General features: G+C 46.7%; 1 protein-coding gene across 6 annotated transcripts in view; it reads left to right on the forward strand.

Annotated features, from left to right (window-relative positions):
- Positions 1 to 19,516, forward strand: part of CSNK1G1 (casein kinase 1 gamma 1) — a 312,438-nt gene extending 292,922 nt beyond the window's left edge. For 4 of the 6 annotated variants that reach the window (XM_042851635.2, XM_065558486.1, XM_005280948.4 and 1 more), the window contains 3 exons: positions 6,210 to 6,316; positions 9,147 to 9,170; positions 12,832 to 19,516. In XM_042851635.2, coding sequence (XP_042707569.1) covers positions 6,210 to 6,316; positions 9,147 to 9,170; positions 12,832 to 12,886 — 186 coding nt within the window. In that variant the 3' untranslated portion in view covers positions 12,887 to 19,516. The remainder of the gene's footprint in view (positions 1 to 6,209; positions 6,317 to 9,146; positions 9,171 to 12,831) is intronic. The other 2 variants (XM_005280949.4, XM_042851636.2) reach the window with 1 other exon arrangement.
- The last annotated feature ends 1,495 nt before the right edge of the window (positions 19,517 to 21,011 follow it).

Here is a 21,011-nt window from a genome sequence, read left to right on the forward strand (position 1 = left end):
AGTCACGGAGATCAGGAAGCCCCCACCCTTTAAAGCCCTGCAGATTTTTAAAATGCCTTTTCCTGATTGTCCAGCTTGGCAAGCACATCTAGCAGCTCTCCACTGTTGTGTTCAACTGCCCAGCTGACCATGCTGGCTACGTGCTCCAGACAGGCTCTGGCTTGAAGTAGAGAGGAGATATTGGATCTCCTGGGTCTGTGGGGAGAAGAGGCTGTGCAAGCACAGCTATGGACCAGCTGTAGAAACATGGCCGTCTCTGAGCAGATTGCACGAGGAATGCAGGAGAAGGAATATAACAGGGATCAGCAGCAGTGCCATGTGAAAGCAAAGGAGCAGTGGCAGGCATACCAGAAGGTCAGGGAGGCCTTTGATCCAGAGCGAAGCCACAGACCTGCCACATTTACGAAGAACATAACGCCATACTTGACAGAAACCCCACCGCCACCCCACACGCCACCATGGATACTTCTGAGGAGCCCGAGTCACAGGCCCCTGACGTGAACAGCGAGGACAAGAAGGAGGATGGGGGACATGCGGCTGAGGGGTCTAGTTATGCTGTGACCCAAGACCTGTTTCTGACTCCACTGCAGTCAGGCCAGTCCTGGCAGTCAATCAGGGGCGAGCCTAATGAAGGGAAAGGAAAAGTGTGTAAATTTATTTCCCATTACTCTGCTGGAACCCCCAACTTAGCAGGACACAGCTATCAACTTTTCATTAATTTACTGGTACTAGAAGAGGCAACAAAACAATTAAGCCAGGTACCGTTATCTGCTTTTCATTCCTTTGTACAGTTAGGCAGGGGACCATGCAGTGCAGTTTATGTATCTAGGGATGCCCCTTGAATCCTCCTAAGAGATTTCAATGAAACTTTCATGGAGGTCCTCTGCAATCCTCTCCAGCAGTTTTCTAGGGATGGCAGCCTTATTTCTTCCTCCACGGTAGGACGGTTTCCTGCACCAGTCAATGATAACTTCAGCAGACACCATTGCAATACACAGGCTAGCAGTACACAGGCTGGGGCGGCGTCAGGACGCCAGCAGCAGCTGTGTTCTCTGTGCCTTTGTTACCCTCAAGAGTGTGAGATCAGCTAAAATCACCACCACCTGTGGAAAAGGTGCCAGTATTCAGTGCCAGTGTCCTGTTACTCATCATTTCATGCAACCAAGCAATTCCTTCCTCATTTCCCTTACCCCTGGCAGGCCATAGTCACCATGGTAGGATCTGTGCGTGGTGCTGTGCACAAGCACTCCGAAGCAGAGGTGTCAATAAGCATGTCTTGTTTAAAACTTCAGGCATGCACAGGAAGGGAGTTCTGTATCTTAACCTTCGCTTTTTGTTGTGACTTTAGAACTGTTGGAAATGGGTGACATCCACCTTGATTGCATTGGCCTCATTAGCACTACAAAAGTAATTTTCCCTCCCTTGATATTCACCCCTTATTGTCAGCTGTTGAGAATAGACCACTTCCACCTTAATTGAATTAGCCTCATTAGCACTGACCCCCCACTTGGTAAGGAAATTCCCATCTTTTCATGTGCTGCAATATTTATACTGCTTTCTGTGTTTTTTCACTCCATGCATCTGATGAAGGGGGTTTTAGCCCATGAAAGCTTATGCCCAAATACATTTGTTAGTCTCTAAGGTGCCACAAGGACTCCTCGTTGTTTTTGGAACCTCTGTGTTTTATCTGTAGCTGCTGCCATTGCAGCCTTCAGGGGATCCCCTCCACACTCTCAGAATGCCTGAGTCAGATAAGGAGGAGAAAGAGGAGGACTTGGATGACATATTCAGCAAGATCCTGCAAGTCGGTGCTGCACTAGGCTGTCAGCAGAGGACCTGGAGGATGAATATTCCAGACAGCCTGGAGAAGGAAAGAGCTGACAGGAGAAAGGCCTGGGAGTCAGAGGAAGTTGCACCAGTTTATAGTGGGGCTTCTGCTGCAAACACAGATAATCCAGGCGCCTGTGAATCTACAGTTTCAACAGTCCCAGGCTTGCCTCCCTTTGCAGTCCATGGAGAACACCAGTATAGTATCTCCCTATACCCCCCCCCCCAAATATTTCACATGGCATCAGGGACCACATCCCTACCCCTGCTATGGCACATCAGGGGACAGTAAAGATAACGAAGCTTCACATACACTGACCTGTGAGAGCCACAGATGATGTGTGTGTAACCAAAATAGACATAAATGTTCCTTTCCTTTTGTTAAATTCTGTTACATTAAAATCTTACTAAATTTATTAATTTGCTTTTAACATGCACAGAAGTTTTGAAGTGTGTTTGTTACTCAATAAAACTCTATTGTTTGGAAAATAATTCATCTTTATTAGTTCCCAATTTATGTTGCAGAATGACTGGTGGTATCAAAGACATCCACTTACTTTTACACTGGGACACAACTCACAGGGTCAGTGACAAAACACAGCATAATAATCATAAATGTACAGCAAGCATCACAGCAGTAATCAGTGCTTTGTCAGTGTTCTGTTCATAGGTGTGCACCAAGCACCACACAATTCCTAAGAGGCCCCAAACTTCAGGCCTAGGTAGTGCACAGTCCACCACAACTGTGGCTTTCCGTTAAAGTGCTCTTTCAAAGCCTTCCTGAGCCATGTAGCTGCACACTGAGCTGTTATGATAGCCCTTGCATTGGACTATTCAAATTCAGCAGACAGCTGCTCCACCTCTATCCCAACGGCAACTTTTCCCCTTTGCCTCACAGATATTGTGCAGGACACAACAGGTAGCTATAGCCATTGGGATATTTTTCTCACAGAGATCCAGTCTTTTGAGTAAGCCATGCTATCCTCCTTTCAGTCTACCAAAAGTGCATTCAACTGTCATTCGGCACCTGCTGAGCCGATAGTTGAATCTTTCCATGGTGCTGTCCAAGTGGCCAGTGTACAGCTTCATGAGCCGGGGGGATAGCTCAGTGGTTTGAGCATTGGCCTGCTAAACCTAGGGTTTGAGTTCAATCCTTGAGGGGACCATTTAGGGATCTGGGGCAAAATAATCTCTCCGGGACAGTACTTGGTCCTGCTGTGAAGGCAGTGGTCTGAACTCGATGACCTTTCAAGCTCCCTTCCAGTTCTACATTTCTATGATAACAGGAGATGATTAATGGGCTTGCACATTTGCATGAAAATGGCCCCACAGTGGCTTTTCCAACTCCACTGTGGCAGGTTTCCACAGTGCCATCATCACTCGCTTCTCCACTGTCAGTCCAGCTCTCATTTTGGTGTCTCTGTGCTGGAGAGGTGGGGCAGGTTTGGCACATAGATCCTTGCACATCCGAGAGTTCTGCAGCCATCATCCCAAGCCTACGTTACATGTGATTCCACCAGCCAGTGCCCAGTTCTTGGGCCCAGAAGTGGTATTCCACTGTTTGCAGCTGCTCCTTGAGCACCACCAAGAATCTTGAATTGGTTCTCACTATGTCCTACAGCAATCTGACCTCCAGGAAATCATCATGTTTCCCGTGGCTCTTCTTGCGCCTGTAAATACTGAAGGATCAGAATGTCCTGTGTTTGCAACACACTCATGGCAAAAGTACAGAGTTGTGCAAGCTGCATGCTTCTCTCACAGATGGCAGTCAGTGATGAGTCACGCATGGGTTCATGGGATTTTCAAAATAGGTGCAAAATTACGGGATAGAGGTGACATTTTGGGGTGGAGAAAGTTGCATGATGAGAACTTGACCCCCTTGCTCCCAGTCACTGCTGCGGAACTCATTTCTGGCCCACCATGCATTGCCAAAACTTCCAAAAAAAAAAGACAGTGCACTGGAAGGTGGCGAGTTGCCTAGTGGGATGCTGCATCGCATGGTACACCGCACTGTGCTTTGACACAAGCACTCCTGGTGAATATGTGCGGTGACAACGCAAGTGCCAAGTATGCACCTGCACAAGCAAGATGCTAACTTGCTAACTTTATGTCAATGTCGCTTGCATCAGCAAAAGTTTGTCGTGTAGACATGCCCCTAGAAATTACAACTAGGGGATGGCTTCAATTAACATTAAAAATTTCATTAAGATGATGTTAAAAAAAAAAGTGAACAGAGTTTGAGCATAGAAGTTTCTGGTTATCAGGGAATAACGTACAGATTATCAAGGGTGCAAAGTTTGGTTTAAGATCAGGTGGCATAAGGAATACATAATCTGCAATATCCGATTGGGGGTAAAGGGTTAACCTTAGCAAAATCTTCCGGGGCACAGTGGGGGCTGAGGCCCTACATAAATCAGCTCATTCCAGAGTAGCAGCAGAAGAGGCAACACTAGTGAAGGTGTAAACAGCACCAGGGTCAACAGCTGAGGAGAAGCAACACTTGGGAAAGGTACTGAATTTGGAAGTGTTTGGGCATAGGCTGGGTGGGGCCAGCCACCCTATAAACATTTCCCAGAGAGAAAAAGGACACTTGGGGCACACACAACATGGAGAACTTACAGGGAAATGGGTATCTATATGGATAAAATAAATACCAAGCCACCTTTAAGAACTGCTACAATTTTGGCTTCCTTCTCCCCCGCTCCAATATTTCTGGTGCTCAGGTCATCCTAGCCCAACAGGGAGTACCTGGTAACACCATGAATCCTGACATCTGACAGCAGCGTAGGCCATACTGCTTCCCCGACTTAGTTATCACCATTACAATTTCGGTCTCTAACTCTTCCTAAATGTGGGATAATAGCAAGTGATATGCATGGTACTTTGTCTTTGCCTTCTAACAGGGTAATAGGAGTGGGAGCAACCATACATCATTCACCATTTGGCCAGGATGTGCAGTCACTTCAAGAATCTGCAGTTGTAAAGGTTTTCAGTAGTACTCAAGAGTCCCTGGTGCTTTCCAGATGAGTGTGGAAGGCCAACCAGAGTAGCTACAGTCTGGTCTTCAGTGAACCTGTTCCATAGTCATTGTCATCATAGTTGCAGTTGCTGTAGTATGGTGACTGAGTTTCTCAGAACCTCCTCCTTGTTCTCCTGGCTACAGTATCTCAGACTCTTAGGAGCTGGAGAACTGGGTGCTTTAAAACCACCAATAGTGAGAATTGTTGAGCGGCCTATGATGTGAATTATATTGAGGGAAATGGAAATTAGAGTTCAAGTGCACACCTTGCCACAAGAAAATTATTTTAAGCAAAATAATTCACTTCTCTGAGGAAAATGAGGTAGAGTATGTTCCCAAATCAGTTCCTCTGCCATCAGTGGCAGTGACTAGGGCAGAGGAGTTACTGACACTCAGGCTACTAGTGGACCATATTCAGGTGGTGCCTCTATCAGTTTGGTATCCAAGTGCTAAGGAATCCATTTTGCCTCCACAAGATATCTTGTTACCTAGTGTCAAAACACTTAGGGCTTGTCTATACTTACCGCGCTGGTTCGGCGGCAGGCAATCGAACTTCTGGGTTCGATTTATCGCGTCTTGTCTGGACGCGATAAATCGAACTCAGAAGTGCTCCCCGTCGACTCCGGTAATCCTGCTCGCCGCGAGGAGTACGCGGAGTCGCCGGGGAATCTGCCTGCCGGGTGTGGACCGCGGTAAGTTCGAACTAAGGTACGTCGACTTCAGCTACGTTATTCACGTAGCTGAAGTTGCGTACCTTAGTTCGATTTGGGGGTTTAGTGTAGACCAAGCCTTAGACCTATTTTGCGTTGAGCTCTTCAGCTGATCTTTCCATGGTGCTGTCCAAGTGGCCAGTGTACAGCTTGGAGTCAAAAGCTTGGGACTCAGAAGTTGGTGACTTTCGAAAAATCTGATGTAAAAGTGTTGGAGGAAAATATTCAGCAGAAATGTACCATATAACCAGATGTTACAAGGGTGGAAGTAGGAGTCATGGGATGAAACGAAGAAAAATTAGTTTGAATATAAGAGACAGATTGTGGCACAGCCTCCCAAAGGAAGTGGTGGAAGTCCCATCATTTGATCCATTAAAACAAGCACGGTGAAGAACGTATTGTAGAGAACAGGCCTACTTCGGCACTCAATCACTGTTGTGGGAAGTCTTATTGAATTCTACAGACTTCTAGGAGAGTGTACCGTGGCCAGGAGGAAGGCGTCAACAGTAGAAAGTGCCTTGTACTCATGCTGTAGGTTTTACATGTTCTTCCTACAGCATCCATTGTCAGGACAGACCTATCACTCAATTGTGAGCTGCTGATTAACCCTGCCAAGAGACTTCATTCCTAGCTGCTTTTGTTTTGTGTTTCAGGTGGTCAGTTCGACCAACGGAGAACTAAATGTTGACGACCCAACAGGGGCACACTCCAATGCACCAATCACAGCACAGGCCGAGGTGGAAGTGGTGGAGGAAGCTAAGTATGTTTGCTTTACAAATAGGCTCTTCACTGATATGGTTTTAAATCCTCTGTATTTGAAAGGAGTGAGATTTTTACCTGTTTAAATATTTGATGCTTGTATCCATAACTTTTCCTTTAATATCGCTGCTTTTTGCATGGTACCTCAGTGTTGCTGCTGCCTCTTTTTTCTGTGATGCCTGGAGAATGTAACTTTTGGCCAGAGCATGCGTTGCAAACGAGATGATGGTAAACAATAATTGGAAAATCAGATGTGTGACTCCTGGTGCATCTTCTCTGATCTGGAGGTGTCTCCTCTGCTCCTGCTGTGTGCACAGCCCTGGGTCAGTGAAGGAATTGTCAATGTAGCAACATTGTATTCCTACCTGTGAGAGCTAGGGGCCATGTAGGCAGAGCGGTCTGAAAATAGCCCTTGCAGGGCTTTTGCTATGAATCTTCCCTGATCCAGTCCAGTAGGTGCTGAAAGAGGCTGAAACTGTAAATAGCCCTTCTGCTGGTGAGGCTACTAAATCTCCCTTCGAGCTGCCAGCGTGGGGTAGCAAGATGTTCCATCCATAGCTTGTCAGGAAATGGGGCAGGGGGCGGGAATTGCTGTCTTGGCCATTGTGCTTCTCTTGCATGTGTGCTGCCCTCCGGCACCACTGGGTGGCACTTTGCATGATCTTTGTTAATCAGGAGCTAGGACTGGAGCCTGCTGTCCACATGAGCAGCAGCCCAGCTCCTGCCCCCTCCTCTGAACCAGGAAGGGCTTTGAACCCCGCTGAGCCACTGGCAGGGGGTTGAAGGCTCAGTCATGGCATGACAAAACTGACTTCCCCCATAGAGGGCTGAATGGCTTGAAGGCTGCCTTTGAACTGGCTCATGTGCCGGGAATTGCTCCGTGATCTGGGCTAGAGGTGACGGCGGGGGAGAACATGCAGCGTCATATGCCCCTTAGATTTGCTGCTTGGCATGTACTGAGCATGCTCAGTAACACTGCCCTCACTCTGCCTCTCACTACTGGCAGGCACAGGTCATCTCTGATCTGGGCCACAATGTGGCTCAGTGGAATTCTTATTGCTTGGCAGGCATTGTGTTTCTTGGCCTTTTTTTTTTTTTTTTTTTTTTTGGGCCGGGGGGTGGGGGGAGGGGGAGTCTTTTGCTGGAAATGGATTGAAGGAGGATAAGAAACTGCCAGTCCTGGGTCAGAAAGGGTTGAGGTGCAAAGTATCTGTCAAGCTGGATTCAACGCTGAGCACCAGTCTCACCCCTGCTATCCCTGAGAGTGAGTGGCTCTTTGTCATCATCCATTCCTGTGCCCCTTGGAAATCACTTCCACAGTGCCCATCTCACCATTGACCCATGTGGGTAGTGAGCTACAATAATCATCTTGCAGTGAGGAGCCCTAGTAACATCTTTGTGTTCCCTTCCCAGCCAGGGGATGCAAGAGCTGAAGGGCTCTATGCATCCTGTAAGCTGGGCAGCTACAAAAGGGCAGCTTGCGGTGTTGGCCACTGCCCAGTATGGACAGTGCAGCCAATAGGGACTACAGGTCCTAGCTGTCTTGATCGGAATGACTATGCTGCATTGCTTGCTGGGACGTGTAGTCCGTGGGCTGCACCTCTAGTAGAGCACAGTGGCTGCAGTCCAGTTATGCAAATTCCATAGATGTGGCCTTCAGCCTCCTGATGATTTGCCAACACAGCCCTCAGCTGTGCACAGTTTGGGCCCCACTCCAACTTATGGCCAGCTGTAAGAAAGGATCAGCAAGAGTCCCTTTGGGGCAGGGACTGTCTTTTTGTTGTGTGTCTGTACAGCACCTAGCACAGTGGGGGCCTGGGCCATCACTGGGGCTCCTCGGTGCCACCACAGTACAAATAATCAATATATCCTATTAGCCTGTCTTGGCACCAGCAGTTATTTGCTTTATTGTGAGGAGGGACAATGGTTAGGAGTCAGTTTCCCCTTTCCAGTCCCTAGGTTTGTGTTTTGAGTCTTTTTGGTGATCATGTGGCATTCCAGTGGGGACTGTCTTGTACTGGCTGATCTAGTCATGATTACCCTGTGTAGACTACTGGGTTCCTGTTAATAAGCAAGATGACCTCTCGTCTTTCCCTGCAAGTTGTCTCTGTCACACAAGTCCAAACTTGTCTTCCCTTCAGTTATCTGAGTACGTCAGGAGGCTGGAGGTCTTGTGGACACAGGCAACCAGAAATGTGCTCCCAGTTGGCCTGGTGCTACTGCTCTGTAGTAAGGTGGGCCACTCAGAGGGAGGGCCCAGGGCTAGCTGGATTGCCTGGCTCCCTGTCAGTTTTTGAGGTAGTGTGCTGGGAAAAGTGGAGCAGTGTCTCACCTCCCTGCATCTGTGGGCAGACAGGGAGAGCCAGGGCAAATGCTGCAGACTCCGCTTATGCTGGTGGTGTAAGTGAATGAAGGGGCTCCCCCTCCCCAGCAGCTGTGGTCAACATGTCCTCTCATCCATGCCATTAGCCACCTGCACACAGCCCTTGTCTGACTGTGGTTTGGATCCCCTTCCTGGTGGGCCAGCCACAGACTTCCCTGATGGCATACTCCTTGTTGACACTCTGATGTCCTGGTATGTTTGTCCCAGGCCACAGGGCAGTGAAAACACATCCTACTTCTCAGCAGTGACTTGTCAGGGTATCTCTTGCAATGAGCAGTGGGGCCTCAGGTGAAATAGGGAATAGAGAGAGTGGGTGGGCAAGGCATATGTGTCTGCCAATCTGCACTGCATGTTTGCATGGCTCGCAGTGACATGCTTTCATCCCACCTCTGTGAACTAATTGCTCTTTCTTCCTTTCTGTGTTTTTCTCTCTACACACTCTCTGTAGCTGCCTGAAAATGCTCAACTTGTGGTGAGTCCCTCTCTCCAGTCCCCGGGCAAGGGGGAGCGGACCAGACTAGACTGGGATTGGCAAAATCAAACCAACCAAAACTGTCTAATAGCTGCACAAGTTAGAAATCAAACCCAGTGCAGTTATTGCAAATACAAGGGTGGGGAACACATGCAGGATGGGCGTGTGTGTGTGTGAGAGGAGGCCGCAGTAGGCCAACCAATTGAACTAATATTTGGACTGATCCATTGAAAGCTAAAAAGAATTCTCATCCTTTATCTGTTCAGCTTAATGTATTCACCAAACATGCAAGTGTATGAGCAGATAATGTCTAAAGGAGTTGGGCAGAGTCCGGACCAGGCTGAAAAATCTCTCATGGGAATTCCTCACAACAGATGGTTCTGCATGGAAAGCTGTGTACACCATGCCAGTCTCCTGGGAGCTGTGTGCTTGTGGCTCCTTCCATGGAAGACTTGCTTATATGAAAGTGAGCAGGGCAGGGTTCCCATCATCAGATCGGTGGTCGAGAGCCATGGTCCTCAACCTCTTCCATATTGGGACCTCCTGCCTCCTAGCTGGGACCTTCCTCTCATTTGGCAATCTGGGAAGGGCAGGGTGATCATGGCCCACAGGCTGAGAACCCCTAATCTTGCTCCAGGTTGGTGGGGAGTAGGTGGTTGCCTTCAAGAAAGTTTCTGCAGCTCAAGGACTGGGGAGAAAAACCAGGGTTTTCATCTAAAAGGGCACACAGGCTGGAGTAGCTGCTTTCTGAGCCTGCTGTTGGTGTTATGCTCTTCCCCTTTATCACCATTATTCTTGAGTTCCAGTGGGGATCCTAAATAGTAACACTCAGCACTTTTAGAGTATGGAGTGCTTTCCGAGCACTAGCTAAACTTTAATCCTCAGGACACCCCTTTGAGGGGGACATGACCCCCTAGTTTTACAGATAGGGAAATTGAGGTGCAGAAGTGAAGTGAGTTGTCTTAGATAATACAGAAGATCAGTGGCAGAGCCAAGGATAAAATCCAGGAGTTCCAGACTCTCAGTCCACTCGTTCATCTTGCCTCACAGTGGGTTTTGAGGGAGTCCATGTTCAGCTACAGAGACAGAAGTAGAATGTAGGGAGTTTAAACCTCACGGCCCCATGTGTGGTGAAGAATGTCCCTGCATGGTGGCAGACTGGTCCTTCTCTGCCCTCCTCTCCACTGGCACTGCCTCCAGTATCTCTGGCATCTCTTTGGCTTCTCTGTGTGTCGTACTCTGGGGCTGTTCTTAGACATTGTCTGCACGCACAAAGGTCACATTCTGTATAATTGTCAGCCTGTCTTACTCTTTTTTATTTTGTCGTTTCTGCCTCTGCCTGTGTTTACAACTCTCAGGACTTCCTTTCCTGAACCCTTCCAAACTGAGCAACGGGGCCCTCTGTCTGAGCAACGGGGGCCAAAAGAGAGCAAAGGAATTGCCAGGAAAAGAGATGGCTAAAAAGAGCAGCTAGAAATCAGTCAGGCCCTTGAAATCTGGGGCAGTGAGTGAATCTTGGCCCTGGGTTCTCCTTCCCTGATCAGATACATGTTTGGTAATCCTTCAAATGTACTCCTGTCCTGTTTCTCCCCATGACAGTTCCCTTCTCCTTTTACTGGTCCCTAAGTCCTGAAGGAAGGTGGTTACTGTGGGAGGAAAACAGTGCTACTGGGTAGTTAAAATGAGTGAGGGCATGTGGGTGGTTTAGGACATTGGTGGAAATTCTCTACCCTGTGTTATGCAGGAGATCAAATGAGATGTCCCTTCTGGCCTTCCAACTTATAAACCTCTAGGTCTCTCATTCAAAACCAGCTTAGGGTGGTAGTGACCAAAGTCATTACCATCTAATGGCTATCCAGGGCCTATATGAAATCATCCATTTGCTAGTGACAGGATATTCATGTCACATGTTCAACACCCCCACCTCCATAACTAACCCTCCCATAGGAAATCTCTGGAGGGAAGCTAAGGATAAGCCATGGAGACTGAACTGCCCATCACCCTAAGAGGTGATTGCTGCTGGCTAGGGCTGAGACACACAGGTGGGCATGGTGTATGTACACTTGCCGCCTTGTTGCCATCTCTGTATCTGCTCATGGCTATATAGAGGGTATCGCTCTCCCGGGCTGTCAGTCTAGCACCTCTCACTAGCAGTAAATGTGCTTACTAAGGAGATTAAGTAGTTATCCCTCATTTTCAATCACCTGTAATTGGGCTGAAACAGGAGAGGGCATGCACTCCTCAGGGGCAGTAGTGTATATTTCAGCTCTCAGCTAAATACCCATATTAAAAGCTTGTTTAGAGCCGCCACTGACCCAATAGAAAATGAGTCTGCCTGCAGATGCTGCTGCGTTCTGTGGCATAGCTTCTCAATGTCTTTGCTCCTGTGTACTTGTTAGAGGTACATGCATGAAAACAGGATTTTTGCATACCTCTCCACCTGTTCCTTATTCTTCTCCTCCCTCCTCAAAGGCCATAACCCTAATATCACAACTGGTCACTGAGGAAATGGTTGTGATGTCATGGGGAAGAGGATAAGCAGCACAGGAGCAGATGAACTTGCAAAGTACAAAGATCTTTCCATGCAGATGTTCCTGACACTAGAACCTGAATACAGAATTGTCTTTAAATGCCATGTAATTCCTGAAGAACCAGCTGGAGCTGACATCACCAGCTGGGTGACTCATTTTAGTATATCCCACAAACAAAACCTCCATCTTTCAAGGATCAGCTTTGAAGAGTGTTTATTTCACACCACTTCCATCTCCATTATGCTATCTTTTTGCCTCCCTGTTCACTGTGCACTGATAGCCTTCCTTGCCCCAGATCAGGGAAGAAGTAGGGGTTGTATGTTTGTAGATTAAACTATTGGTCTTTAAACTGAAACTCTGATTACTTACCATCAGTCAAGGGTTCAGTAAAGGAAGCTGGCCCCCAATCAGACCTTTTCAGAACTAGTCCTTTTCAGCTTACCTTGAGCAGTTTAGAACACAGCACATCATGTGATTGGAAATATTTAGTCAGGCCTGACTCAAACCATTCCAGCACCTTTTAGGGCACAGTCGATTAGTAGTTTTGGGCAGAGGGAAACAGCCTGTTAGTGTATCTCACCTGTTTCCTTCATTCCCAGCAACTGGAGATCCCTGTTCTGCTGCAAGACTTCATCTGCCTCCCCTATTGGCTATTGTTGTACCTTATTTCCTTGTTCCCAATTAAGCTCCTTGGGGCAGGGACCTTGGCTTCATACAGCATCTGGCACAGCCAGTTCCTGATCCTGAGCATGGCCTTTGGGCATCAGGAAAACATAAATAATAATGATCAGTTGAACCTCCTCTTCCATAAGAGCAAATCCCAGTATGTGAAAGCACCTGGCTACCTGCCTTTATGGTGATCCATTGGCCCTTGTCTGAGCACAGTACTGCTGCCCCTTCTATTGTGGGCTAGGCTGGTCTGCTGTTGGCCTTGTGGACTTTCCTCCTATTGGAGGAGGTATTGGTAGGTCTGTTTTGTCCTTAGTGCTGGACATGTTGAGATCTCATTGCATGTACTCTGAATGAAGGGAAGAAGCCCACCCTGTGCAGTTCATGGAAGGTGGGGGGCCGGGGGGGCTGCTGGAGGATCTAGTCCACTCTGCTGACTTGCTGTGTTCTTTGTGCTCCAGGTGCTGCTGCTTCTTTAAGAGGAAAAGGAAGAAGACTGCCCAGCGTCACAAATGACCGGTGCCTCCTGGAGACTTGTGGGAACGCCACCTGCAGCTCCTGCCATGTCTTACTGAAAGGAGCTTCTCTCTAGCGGGAGGAGGCGGCATAGGAGGAAGAGAAACAAGTGACATTTTAAACCAAAAAGAGAGAAGAAAATCGTTCCAAACAAACCGCTCTGGGGTGGATCTGCTCCATGGTCTACTCATTCACTCCAAGCCTGAAGCTCTTTTTGGGATCAGGACTGCAGCTGGCTCAGGCCTTGGTTGCCCGGTGGGCAGGTGGGCTGGCTGGCTGACCCTCCTTCCCATTGTTTACGGCAGAAGGCATCATTCACACAAACCTGAGAACTATGCTTTGTTTCCTGCTCACTTTACTCCCCCTCACACTCTCTCTGCCCGCCCACCCATCCATCCTCCTCCCTCCCCAATGGAAATACCCCTGGTAGGCTTCTTTGGCTAAGGGGAGGGTGATAGGTGGTTGTCTGGGCAGGAAAGACATGTAGGAGAAGGGCCTGGTGGGTATGAGGCAATTTCTCCCCGAAGTCCCTTTCAGCGTCCGCCTGTACTGCCAGCCTGGCCAGGTACAGCAGTGGGACACAGGCTCCCTCCTAGGTTCCTTGGGAACAGTTATACTGTAGTGTGAGACTTGCAATCTACTGTTCCAGTCCCTTGGGTTCTCTGGATTCCTTGTTCGCTCCTTTCTCCAACTGGTAACAGAGCAGTGCGGATTGTTTTAAAGAAACTGACATTGTTGCACTTTTTATTATTTTTTAGCATTACAGATGCATATTGTGTCTGTAGATTTTCGCATGGACAAGTGATTCCGGCACAGACAGACATTCAGCTTGGAATGTGGAGGGGTGCAAAGAATGTCCTCAACAGAGGGTTTGCTTGCAACATCCAGAAAACCCTAAAGCTAGTCTGGGGTTCCTATCACCCATTGTTGGTCATGCGCTGAGAGAGACCTACTTGAATTTTGAATCACCCTTTGTAGCTGCCAGTGAATGTCCCTACCATGGTTTCCTACTTGGTGCCTGACATAACCAGCCTGGAGTTGGGAAGGCACTAGCTTTCTGTTGGAGCAGGGAGAGGCATCAGCCTTGCTGAGCTGGAGGAGTTTTCTCTGGGTAGACAAGCAGATATGGATTACATAACTGGAAACCTGATGTTTCCCAAACTGTAGATATTTTGTATGGCAGGGTGGCCTTCTAACCTTCTCAGATGGTTTCTGGGAGGTTGATTATGGAGTAAGCACCTTTCTTTCAATTTACTGAATGCTCTACAATGGAAATGTTAGAGAGTGCAAAGCTACCCCAGCAAGGAGTGGACACTTAACTGCCTTACAGTGACTGCATCTGCAGGTGGCCAGATAGGCTACTCAAATAAGACCTTGTGTAGGCTTCAGGTGCACTGTGCAAGCTGCCTAGGCCTGAGTACAGGCACAGAGCTCTGTCTGTGGGGCCTGGAGCACATACCATGGAGTTCTCCCTGTAGTGGGAGCTAAGGTCTTTTTAACACACCATTCTTGAGCCAAACCATTATTTAGCAAAGGGCTTAGGGCACTTTGCACATGAACTCTCATATCCCAGTGTAGGGATTGCTGAGCTCTGAGGAGGCAGCTGCGGTTTCCTGGGGGAAATTGTGTGGGGTGGGTGTGGCAAAGGTTTACAAGAGCTAAAGAAGCTTTTTTGTGGAGGCTAGGAATTGGTTCCTCGTGCATTGCCTGTTTGCATATTACATCAGCATGGGATTAGACCCCTCATTTCAGGGGCTGTAGTTGTCATGTAGCTAGGGCTCTCCCACCCCAGGGCTTGAATTCCCTACAGAGACAGAGCACGGAGGCTTTAATATACCATCTCTTCCAGCTGCCTCTGAGTGCGTGTAGTGGCATGCACTGAAAGGGAAGCGATGGGAGTGCTGGGAAGGAGTGTTTATGTTTCAAGGGTGGGCAGAGACTCCCTCCCCCTTCAGGCAGAGCAGCAGGAAGGCAGGCGAGCCCTCTGCTGCAGTTCAGTGGTTAGGATTTGTAGAGTGAAACTCAGCCCCTTTTTCCATAGTGAGGATTCTGCTCTCTCGGAGAATCCCTTTGGGGTGTTTCTCAGTTGCTAGCCATTTTCTGCTGGGATCTTAATGCCTTATTCAAATGGAAAGAAAGCGGATATAGCCAAGGGTTTTGCTGCTCTTTCCTCTCTCCGCCACTGGGGTGAAGTTAAGCTGCAGGCTGGCTTGCTCTTCATTCACTAACCCACCAAGAGATTTGTAAACCCACCTTTTTAATTCTGCAAGAAGTTTTCCGTTAAGTGTAACAAGTGGGGTGCACAAAGAAAGGACTTTCCATTCCCCATGAGTGTGGCTGTTTGGACTCCCTAACCCCTTTTCTTTCTCCCAAGGAGAAGAGGGCAAGGGACGTTTAATCGCTTAGTTTTGCCGCTCTGCCTCTTCCTGAACTCTTCCACTGCTGTTGACTTTCTAAGAAGTCAAGCTGTTTGAAATGAGCATTTCCTCATACCCTCACCATAGGAAACCATGGTTCGGCATCTTGGGGGGAGGGAGGTGCAGGAATTTGTGGGGAGAAAGCAGTTGTATGCTCCCAGCTCTCCAGATTGTACTGGGCCTTGAGGCACATGCATTGCTGCCCTCCTAAACCCCATTAAGTGCCTGTCACCAAAACTCAGAGGAGAAACTCAGTTCCTTCTGCATTTCCTGACATTGTTCAGTCATTCCTAACTCTTTCCAATCAGGGAGTAGCTTGTAGTTTGCAAAGTATGTGTGGGGAGGGGAGTGTGTCTGCATTTTTTTTTCTTAAATATTATTTTTAAGTGAATGTATTTGATAGAAATTTTTCCTTGTTTTTAAGTGGGTCAATTTGAAAGCCATTTCATGTTGACCCCACTACTGCTTTGCTCTGGGGAGTTAGTGTTCTTTTAATCCTATGATAATGTATATGTAGGGGAGGGAATATCTCTCCCCAAGGCATGCTGGTAATGCTCACTTATACCAAGCCCTCTTGCACTATAGTCATACATTGGACTCTTCAGAAGGGCAAAGGATGTAAAAAGCGGGTAAACAGTAAATCCTATTCTAAGGAAACTATTCGACCCAGGAAGTTCAAGAAGTGACTGGTGATAAAAACCAGATTGAGCGGGCCCATTTTACAGTAGGGATTAGAGCATTAAACCCACCTACATTAATTCCCTGCCTCTCCTCCCCACTGGAAGCTAATGTATTAGTTGGTATATACCTGCATTCTTCCAAGAAAATTAGAGGAGAGAATCTCAGATCACAACTGGCCAGTGGAGCTGCTGAGCGGGAGCGTCATCTGGCTGTCCTATGTTTCCTTCGCATGGCCTAATACTGCAGCTGGATTTCCAGACGTGTCTCTCCTGCAGCAGGGACCCACCAATGTTCCATTGCAGTCTCCTGAGGTCTCAAGTGAGGTTTTCAATAAAATATTGCACTGCTGTATTGAATTCCATGTATAGATGTAATTATTACCTCTTCCTGAGAAAACTTACTTATGGATCTTTTCTTTGCTTCAATCTGGGCTCTCTTGGTAACCCTTCCATCCTGTATTAAAGAAGCTCTGAAACCCTCTTTGAGGGAACCATGTACAGTGTGGGAGCTTTTGAAATGCTTTTTCTTTCTTTAAAGCCATGAACAATCCAGCCTTATATAGCTTGGTTAAGGAATGCTGGAACTAACCCTCTTCTCTGCACACTTCCCCTGTCCCACTTCCCTGATAAAAGAAAGCAGGCACCATCACTGGTGACTTTGGGGTCTATTGTTTGGACACAAATGGATGTGAACTAATCAGAAATGTGCTAACCACATGCAGCATAATCAGTAGTCCTTTTGTATATCAACTACAGTGTGGCAAAACATCAAATGTGTCTTCCCCAAATGGCAAGGGCATGACCTACTCCTGCCTCCTGGCCAGTACACTACAGAAAGGCTGTGCCACTACATCAACTGAAAATTCAGCAGCAGCTCTCGCTTTAGCTGAACTCTGGAGTTATGCTCAGTCCACATCAGAATCTAAGCAGAACATAACATCAGCATGTTGTGTGCAACATTGTGAAACCCCAGCTCACGAGGGAGGGTGGGAATGACTTGCACTCATGTTGAGCAGTGTCTTCCTCATTGTTTGTCCATAATTTAGCTGCTCTGTTGTGTGTAAAGTGGGGGACAGGTGCTTGTGAACCAGATATCTAGTAAGCAATGCTTGGGTAGTTGAAATGAATCAACTAATCTGCTGAACTGCCATGATCAAGAGGTTTCCAGCATGCAAATAGCAATTGCTTATTTATTCTCAGTACAGTTGGGGGAAAAATGCATTAAAGCAGCTGCTCCTTATTAGCCAAAAGAAGCATCTTTTAAAAGTAGCTTTCAGTATACTTAGACAGAAAAAGCACATATAGCATTCTGTCCGTGATGATTCTCAGTGTTAGTAACTGCTTAATGCCAGGGGCTGTTGAGCTGGAAACCTCACTCCTACTTGATCACAGCTTTCAAAGTAATCACTCTTTTAGCATGAACTGTATCTGCTAGTTTCCAGAACCACTGCTCCCAGGAACACTCGTGCTCTTTGAGAAGGAAAAGAAACTTCAAAATGTCCTTCTCCTGGCCCTTTAAAACATCTATATGAGGCCATCTCCTCTTTTGTGGTTTGATTGTTTCCAGTAACCAATTAGCAAGCAGTAACTTCAAAGTATTCCATTTTGACTCAGGATTCTGACATGAGTAACATGCCTGGGTCCCTGAGCTTGTTGCATGGCATCTGTAAATAGAGAGCAAGCTGGAGACTGAGCTGAGCCCTCCCTTGGTAGTGCTTGTTATTTCAGATTGTGTTTTGGAGGGAGTGCTGTTTAAACACCCAGGGGGAGCTGAATGTCCAAGAACAGTGTCCATACAGCCATAGCTGCCATCCTGTGCTCCCCTGCAAACCAGCATGTGTGAGTGTGAGAGTACGCTAAGGCACTATAAATGGGGAAACTTTGCTTTTCTACAATACCACTGAGGTTTCAAGGAAAGTCTTTCTGACCTGCTTGCAGGCCTTGAATGCGGGTGACAGCTGCCAGCTCCATCTCTTTGTCAAGAAAGGTTGGTTTGTAAGTGAAGTTTGTTACCAACTTCTAGGTGAGCATTCCCCTCTGCAGGGTGCTTGCAATTTGCACAGTGTTTGGCGGTACCGTGCCCTAGGACTCTTACTGTACTTGAGTGACTATGTGGTTTTAAAGTGTTGGGTGTTTTCAGTTACATTTCCAGGTAACTGACTGCAGCAGAATTGGTTTCTCAGGCTTAATAGTTGTACAATAATAGGTGATAGATACTGATTCAGATCTATTTGAATAGAGAACATGAAAAATGTATTCCCCACATCCAAAAGGAACCCCACTCCAGTATTTGTGTAAAGATGTGTGTAAAGCTGGGCTTCAGAATCTGAAATAATAGTGAACACTTCTCTGTGGGTTTCTAGTTTGATTGACCAAACTTCATATTTTAAAGAAACTTCAGACTCTCTGACCAAGATTTTTTTCTTTTCTCATTCCTCTCCCCACCTTCCTGGGGCAGTTCCAACATGCTCTTTAGTACATCACAAGTATTTCCAGGGCAAGAGATCAGAGCCTTGGGGCCTCACTGAATTAATACCAATTGAAGCAAGGGCCAGGTTCTGATGCCCCAGAGTAGGGAGAAACCACCAGAATGGGGACAGTTCTCTGTGTTGTCTTTGCCCTGCCCAAATCCAGGGTGCAAGCCAAGCCAGGAGGAATACAGGCAGGAAAAGGCTTTAAAAGACATGTCTAATCCTTTTGGGAGCGTCTCAGGAAAATGATCTTCACAGTAGATGCTCGTTCCCCATCTGTATAGCTCTAGCTGCACAGTGCAAGCAACTCTGAGAACCTTGATTTTTCTAAGTGTTCTTGGAAGAAAACGAGTGACAAGTTCTCTCTTCCCAATTAGAACAGCAAGCTGGTACTGATAGTCTTATTTGTAATTATCAGACAGAGAGAAGAATATCCTCTGGGAACATGTAGATTATACCAAATACATTATAAACCACAAATCCCCAAATAAAAAATACTGTCAAGTGATTAATTCCCACTGGAAACTTTACAAGCTATAATTTATTTTGTCTATTTCTTTAATTTAGCCCTTTGTACTTTTGAGGAGATGTTAATTGCAACTTTTTTTTTACTGTAAAATACATGAAAATCAGCTGTGGAAATCATTTTTTAAATATTGTGTGGATGTCTGATTCTTGTTTAAAATGCCTTGAGTTTTTTTATCTTTTGTTTTAAATATGTAATGCAATGTTTTATTCATATTTCAGGCACTGGTCTCAAAGCTCAGCTGTGAACATGGAACTTGTAGTATTTTTTAACATGAATGTCAATTTAAAATGTGTTTGAAATGGTTCAACCAGGATAAGGGCTTATATCATGGGGAAGACCCCTCCAGGGGGAGCTCCTTTCCATCAAGAAAATGGGTCCTGCTTACTGTTGGTTTCTCTTTCTGATTTGCCCATTACTGGGGCATCATGAGAAACACAACAAATGTGATCTTTAATTACTCCCCTTCCCCTTTTGGGGGGCAGGGGCTCTCGTTTGCACCCTTTTTGTATGTAAAATAAAATGTCTTACCTTTACTCTCTGTTCCCACTCTTTAGTCTTTTATAAAGTTTGATTTATGCATTCAGGAGCCAACCTGCCCATTTGAAATGTCAGGCAAATGGAGGCAGCTGCTCCTGTAGTGCATAGCTTGTATGCACTGTTGAGCAGTAGCAACAAGGGAGTATGCTTACCCCGAACGGACAAATATCGTTAGACCAAATACCTACCAGTTTCACTCCTCTCCAGAGGAGGTGTTCATCTGAAAAATGTAAATGTAATACACAGCTTTGCAAAATAGCATGAAAACTCTTTAGTCCAGGCAAAAAAAATCTAGTAGCTAGGCAGACCACCCTATTACCATTAGCAGCCCATCCTAGTGTTCAAAGCTATCTGAATAGCAAACTCTCCTTTTCCCTGATCACTTTTGCCTCCTTCATGAGAGTTACGTAGGGCCCCTAAAGACCATCACACTCTCACAGGACACTTGGGATAGGTGGACTGATGACAGGATCTGAGCATGCTGCTCAGCTGCCCTAGTGGTTCAACTGTTGTTGGTGCCTCAAGACGGGGGCAGATCTTGGGCATCCTGCTGTAGTTTAGAGGTCATTCCATTGCAAAGGCACAAGTTATTCTGAGCCCCTTCTAACTGGGCCATAGGGACCTCTGTATACAAGTGCTTTCCTGCTTTTATATTAACATTTTTGGATTCTATGTTGTCAGGGGAAACTAAACATGTTGCTTTGGGGTTTCTCCTCTAGATACATGTAAGGCTACTTCCGGTGATGTCATCCTGCATTCCAGTTGTACTTACAGCTGAAGGCCCCCAAACAGGAAAAGCTGAAGGCCCAGGCATGCTTACTGCCTGCAGTACTGGTGTTTCTCTATAGGTGATAGAGAGCCTGGAGCCATTGCCTAAACAGTATGTGATACTTGATTCCAAAAATGCTTAGGTCTTTTCTGCTAACACATCACACCTTAAATCCTACTTTAGATGAGGCCTTTATGAATATGGGGAAGTATCTGCTGAGCTGGGATTCCACCCACCTATGCAGCTCTGGCAGTGTTCCCCCTGGAGCGTGGTAGTGCACCCAGGTAGGGGAAAAGCTGGGTTTAGAGTGCTGGGCTCCAGGACTTATTCTCTGCTCTAAGTATCAGAGGGGTAGCTGTGTTAGTCTGTATCCACAAAAACAATGAGGAGTCAATCTCCCTGGACATCCAATAACAGATTTAAAAGTAGCCATCCTTCAAAAAAAACTTCAAAAACAGACTTCGGAGAGAAATTGCAGAGCTACAATTCATTTGCAAATTTAACACCATTAATTTGGGCTTGAATGGGGACTGGGAAGTGGTTAGCTCACTACACAAGCAATTTTCCCTCTTAGTATTGACACCTCATCAGTTATTGGGAGTGGATCACATCCACCCTGCTTGAATTGGCCTTGTCAACACTGGTTCTCCACTTGTAAGGTAACTCCCTTCTCTTCATGTGTCAGTATATTTATGCCTGCATCTGTAATTTTCACTTCATGC

This window comes from Chrysemys picta, chromosome 10 (genome assembly GCF_011386835.1).
Source record: "Chrysemys picta bellii isolate R12L10 chromosome 10, ASM1138683v2, whole genome shotgun sequence".
NCBI lineage: Eukaryota > Metazoa > Chordata > Testudines > Emydidae > Chrysemys > Chrysemys picta.